This window comes from Pholis gunnellus (assembly GCF_910591455.1).
Source record: "Pholis gunnellus genome assembly, chromosome: 13".
In the NCBI taxonomy this organism is placed as follows: Eukaryota; Metazoa; Chordata; class Actinopteri; order Perciformes; family Pholidae; genus Pholis; species Pholis gunnellus.
In genome coordinates this window covers 155,770-162,500 of record NC_136540.1, presented here as the reverse complement: position 1 = coordinate 162,500, position 6,731 = coordinate 155,770, and the positions used below count along the sequence as shown (strand labels likewise).

At 43.2% G+C, this 6,731-nt stretch overlaps 1 protein-coding gene across 1 annotated transcript in view; it reads left to right on the top strand.

Annotated features, from left to right (window-relative positions):
* LOC306705011 (uncharacterized protein) overlaps positions 1-2,850 on the top strand; it is a 7,413-nt gene extending 4,563 nt beyond the window's left edge. The window contains exons 3-5 of the mRNA XM_079171650.1: positions 159-287; positions 387-482; positions 2,725-2,850. Coding sequence (XP_079027776.1) covers positions 159-287; positions 387-482; positions 2,725-2,795 — 296 coding nt within the window. The 3' untranslated portion in view covers positions 2,796-2,850. The remainder of the gene's footprint in view (positions 1-158; positions 288-386; positions 483-2,724) is intronic.
* Positions 2,851-6,731: the final 3,881 nt, after the last annotated feature.

The window sequence follows — 6,731 nt, the reverse complement described above, 5'->3', positions numbered from 1 at the left end:
CAGTCCTAACTATAAACCTGAGTGACATCAGTATATATGTAGTATATAATTAACACATCAGTATATATATATATATATATATATATATATATATATATATATATATATATATATATACACCAGTTAATACCAGTTAATACCAGTCTGTCTGTCAGCAGATACAGCAGATACCAGCAGCAGTACGGTGGTGTCTGTGTTGGTCTGCTGCCTTCTCCTCCTCCTCCTGCTGTCCTTCATCATCCTCTTCTTCCTCAGGAGGAGGAGGAACCAGAGGATGAGGACTTCAGGTACAACAGCCAACCAGAGACGTACATGTTCCTCTAAAATCTCACCAGACTGATAAATAATCAGAAGTCAATGAATTATAATCTGCTCTAATGCTTCAGATCCGCTGGAGGAAAATGTTTATGTGGTGATGCACAGTCACCATGGCAACAAGAAGAAATATGGTGATGATGAGGAGAAGCAGGAGTCTAATTATGGTAACACACACACACGCGCACACACACACACACACACACGCACACACACACACACACAGTCACCTTTACATGACTTTTTGGAACATTACATGAACTTACATTTGAGGGATACTTCCTGATCTACATTTCACCTCATTCAAAAGCTTCCAAATGTCAGAATCTTTCCTGCACGTTACGACATGCTAAGCTAGCATGGTATCTCCACAATACCTTGGGCTTAGAAGCTGAGATCTGGACTGTACGATCCTCTCACCCTATGGATTCACTGATGTGAAAATGAAAAGGATTGGAACAATACTATTGAAGCCCAAGGCCCAGAATTTCTTGAAAATTAATATTCCTCTCATTTGCTTCAAACTTGGTACATCGAGAGCACTCAGCTCAGGGATGTCCCATTTTAGAGTTTCAGCCTCCTAGCATTGTGCAGATATGACAGGGTCAATTTCTAATTACTGAAATTTGGTCTGGGACATTTGGCATGTACCTCACCAGCCCATACACATGTAGTCCAAATGTGAGATATAAGGAATCTGCCATTTGTCTACATTTTGTATTTGGTGGTCAGGTTTTCCAGTTGTCCTCACTCAAATGTCAGACATTTTCACAAATGGCAGTAGATTTTGGGTCCTATAAAATGACTTGTTACGAAATTGAGATATAATCCACAACAGAGCCTGTTCTTTTAGGTTTACTTGGTTGCAACTCAATAGAAGGTTCCTCAGAGAAGGTAGCTGCCTCGAGGATGTAGCGAGTGAGAACTTGGGGAGCAGGTGTAACTTTTAAGATGGAGTTCTTTTGTCCATAAATCAGGCTTTGCAGCTATTTTCTGAGAAATTATGCACATTTGAAATGCTTGGAATCTGAGAACTTTGGGACAATTTCTGCCATTTGGGTTTGAACAATTGCCAGATATGACACCCCATACAAATGTAGTCTAAATTATATTAAATAACCTGCCATTTAGACTACATGTGTATGGGTGGGTCAGGTCTGCAAAATGTCCTCTAATTGTCCTCTAATTTCAAATGTGCAAAATATCTCAGCAAATTGCTGAAAAATTCTGAAAGTTTGACCAAACACCCCATCTGAGGACCTAAACCTGCCCACTATGTAGACCCTCTGGGGAGCTGTCTTCATTTAAGAGTATCCTATTGAGTTGAAACCAAGTGAGCCTTAAGTGTCCTCAATTGTTGACCATATGTCAATTTCATGCAAACAAGTAATTTAGTGTTTTTATGGGACCCAAGAACAACCTACTTGAGTCCAGGACTGACTCTCACGTTAACTTTCCAACATGGCCGTTCCCTAATAATCAAAGAACTGCCATTTGGGCACATTTGTATTGACTGGACACAGTCGCCCCCAAGGGAGATAAATGGTGCCTTCAAAGGCTCGTAGAGAACGACTGAAAGAAATCTGGTGGTAATAGCTACAAGTTTAAGTCCCCTAAAACAGGCACAAAGGGTGCCATGATTCCCTTATTTTTTGTAGTTATTGGATATATGTATAAATGGTCATAATATCTCATAATTTGGTTCCAGAGTCTCCAGATTTTGGACAAACATTGTGGTTAGGGACCTACATTAAGGTCACGTGATCAAAATCCTTGCAAAATATCTAGAAGGACATTTTTACTGCTTGAAAAATCAAGGTGATGCTGGTGTCAGAGTCTCACCCTCACCATCCATGGGAAAAGATAGAGTCCAGCCCGTCTCCAGGAGTTTGGTCACAAACCAATGCTATGTGAGGAGGTGAGCCCAACTATATCTAGTTGGTACCGCTCCATCTCCCGCACCAGCTCTGGTTCCTTCCCCACCAGAGAGGTGACGTTCCACATCCCTAGAGCTAGTCTACGAAGCCGGGGGTCGGCACTCCTAGGTCGCTGCCCTCGTCTGCCGCCCGGCTGCCTCCCCTCCCAGGTCTGGCTCCAGAAGGGGGCCCTGGTTTCCCTTTTCCGGGCGAGAAGCATCAACTCCTTTCCAAACGATTCATTAAGGGTCAGTGAGTGGCTCTTAGTCTGGCCCCTCCCCTGAGACCCTAGCAGGAGCTATTGCCCTCAACAACACAGCTCTCAGGGTCACTGGGCCACACAAAGCCCTCCACCACGTTAAGGTGGATATTCATTGGAGGAGGCTCCACAATGTGACTGTGGAATCAGATTCACACACACACACACACACACACACAATCAAGAAGGTGCTAACAGGTGCTATCAGATGCTAACTTCTTTCACTCTCTACAGTTTCCTGTAATCCTGTTGTTTCCATGGAAACACCAATGCCAGAGCAGATGGATGAAGACATCTACGTGTGACGGCCAATCAGAGCGCTCCTTATCTTCAGGGTGCTGCGCCTCACCTGGACACAACTCACCTTCAGTTTGCAGACACTGTGTTCTACCTGTTGTTCATTATTTTGTCAAAGAAATAAAGTAAACTTGTATTTAGGCCTTTTAGATGATTCCATTATTTTGTTCAATACAAGAAAAGTAATGAGATGAAAACTGAGTCATCTGAGATTTTAAAGCACATGAAGTTAAAACAGATGGTTTCAGATTCACTACTGAACTACTGCTTCTCTATTTACACCTAAACAACATTTAAAATGGAAACATCTCTCTGTGTTTAATGTTTTCTTTCATTTCAAGTAGTTTATGTAGTTTTATTATTTATTGTAGTTTTATATTATAATGTAAAACGTTTTGAACTGTTAAAGTTTGTTGCACTAACAAATAAACCTTAAATGAATCATCAAAACCTCAGTGCTTAAAATCAACAAATGTAAGTAAAAAAGAAAAGAAGGAGATACATACTGTTGTTTTTTGTAAAAGAAATATTAAATTAAACAAAAAGATCAGCAGATTACCAATATATCAGAATCATGTTGACCAACAAACATCTAAAAACTGAACATTTATTAATTTATTGACTCATTAAGGCCCATTCATTTCTACTGACTGTACATGAATATAGACTGACTGACGGGTCACGTGACTATAGACTGACTAATGGGTCACATGACTACAGACTGACTAATGGGTCACATGACTACAGACTGACTAACGGGTCACGTGACTATAGACTGACTAACGGGTCACGTGACTACAGACTGACTAACGGGTCACGTGACTACAGACTGACTAACGGGTCATGTGACTATAGACTGACTAACGGGTCATGTGACTATAGACTGACTAACGGGTCACATGACTATAGACTGACTAATGGGTCACGTGACTACAGACTAACTAACGGGTCACGTGACTACAGACTGACTAACGGGTCATGTGACTATAGACTGACTAACGGGTCACATGACTATAGACTGACTAACGGGTCACGTGACTATAGACTGACTAATGGGTCACGTGACTACAGACTGACTAACGGGTCACGTGACTATAGACTGACTAACGGGTCACGTGACTATAGACTGACTAATGGGTCACGTGACTACAGACTGACTAACGGGTCACGTGACTATAGACTGACTAACGGGTCACGTGACTATAGACTGACTAATGGGTCACGTGACTACAGACTGACTAACGGGTCACGTGACTATAGACTGACTAACGGGTCACGTGACTATAGACTGACTAATGGGTCACGTGACTACAGACTGACTAACGGGTCACGTGACTACAGACTGACTAACGGGTCACGTGACTACAGACTGACTAACGGGTCACGTGACTACAGACTGACTAACGGGTCACGTGACTACAGACTGACTAACGGGTCACGTGACTATAGACTGACTAATGGGTCACGTGACTACAGACTGACTAACGGGTCACGTGACTACAGACTGACTAACGGGTCACGTGACTATAGACTGACTAACGGGTCACGTGACTACAGACTGACTAACGGGTCACGTGACTATAGACTGACTAATGGGTCATGTGACTATAGACTGACTAACGGGTCACGTGACTATAGACTGACTAATGGGTCATGTGACTATAGACTGACTAACGGGTCATGTGACTATAGACTGACTAACGGGTCACGTGACTATAGACTGACTAACGGGTCATGGGACTATAGACTGACTAACGGGTCACGTGACTATAGACTGACTAACGGGTCATGTGACTATAGACTGACTAATGGGTCACGTGACTACAGACTGACTAACGGGTCATGTGACTATAGACTGACTAACGGGTCATGGGACTATAGACTGACTAATGGGTCATGTGACTATAGACTGACTAACGGGTCATGTGACTATAGACTGACTAACGGGTCACGTGACTATAGACTGACTAACGGGTCATGTGACTATAGACCGACTAATGGGTCACGTGACTATAGACTGACTAACGGGTCACGTGACTATAGACTGACTAACGGGTCATGTGACTATAGACTGACTAATGGGTCACGTGACTATAGACTGACTAACGGGTCACGTGACTATAGACTGACTAACGGGTCATGTGACTATAGACTGACTAATGGGTCATGTGACTATAGACTGACTAATGGGTCACGTGACTATAGACTGACTAATGGGTCACGTGACTATAGACTGACTAACGGGTCATGTGACTATAGACTGACTAATGGGTCATGTGACTATAGACTGACTAGCGGGTCATGTGACTATAGACTGACTAATGGGTCATGTGACTATAGACTGACTAACGGGTCATGTGACTATAGACTGACTAATGGGTCACGTGACTATAGACTGACTAACGGGTCATGGGACTATAGACTGACTAACGGGTCATGTGACTATAGACTGACTAATGGGTCATGTGACTATAGACTGACTAACGGGTCATGTGACTATAGACTGACTAATGGGTCACGTGACTATAGACTGACTAACGGGTCACGTGACTATAGACTGACTAATGGGTCATGTGACTATAGACTGACTAACGGGTCATGTGACTATAGACTGACTAACGGGTCATGTGACTATAGACTGACTATCGGGTCATGTGACTATAGACTGACTAACGGGTCACGTGACTATAGACTGACTAACGGGTCATGTGACTATAGACTGACTAATGGGTCATGTGACTACAGACTGACTAACGGGTCACGTGACTATAGACTGACTAACGGGTCATGTGACTATAGACTGACTAACGGGTCATGTGACTATAGACTGACTATCGGGTCATGTGACTATAGACTGACTAACGGGTCACGTGACTATAGACTGACTAACGGGTCATGTGACTATAGACTGACTAATGGGTCATGTGACTACAGACTGACTAACGGGTCACGTGACCAGTAACTAGTAACCACCAACCAGTAACCACTAGTGACCACTAGAAACCACCAGTAAACACCAACCAGTAGGGGTGGGAATCGCGAGAGATCCCGCGATACGATATTATCACGATACCGCGATATGTTGAGTATTGCGATAACATTTATTGCGATTTATTACCTTTTTTCAAATGCAAATGACGTCCCCAAAGGAAAACTGTGTCAACATGTTTTATCTAATAAGATAAAGTTTTCAGTCTGTTCATCTCACTTCAATCATTTTTATTGCAGCATAATGTGATTGTGAAGCAGACAGACTGACCAACACCGTCATAAATGTTGCACCTGACAAACTTAACTGAATGCAAACGTGTCTGTAACTTCTATAAGTACGATATAAGAGTTATATAACTGGTATAACTTGCGATGCGTGGAGGTGGAGAGACAGTCATGCGCTGCTCTCTCCTCATGAGCCGGCTGCTGTTTAACCCCGAGGCCAGATTGAGCGGGTGAGTGAAACACTTGCAGCCAGGCACATGCACCATATGGTGCAAACAATGAAGAGACGCTGCCGTATTTACGTCTAGATGACGTTATTGTGAGTGTTGGTGGAGCTGCTACAATGTTAACATAGCCTAGCACCGATCGATCCGAGCTTCATTGAGAAAACAAGTACAAATCGGCATCATTACGTAGTTATTTCGGAGTCCCTTTTTGTCGGTTTATTGCCGTTAAATCACAGCCAAATCAGTTTATTGTGTGTTCATACAGCTGTAGAAAACAGACGTGTGGCTCACTAGACACAGTGAGCTCGATGAAATCCACGGAGCTCCTCCGGACTATGTTATGAACCAGACATGACGGCGTTTAGTTCCCCGTGATATCTGGACTTCCACAACACGTACTGAGCAGAAATAGAGGCTATTTTTCTACGGTTGATAAGCCACGCCCCCTCTCCGGTGCGTCCAGCGCGATTCACACGAATGAACACAAAATAGTCCACGGTG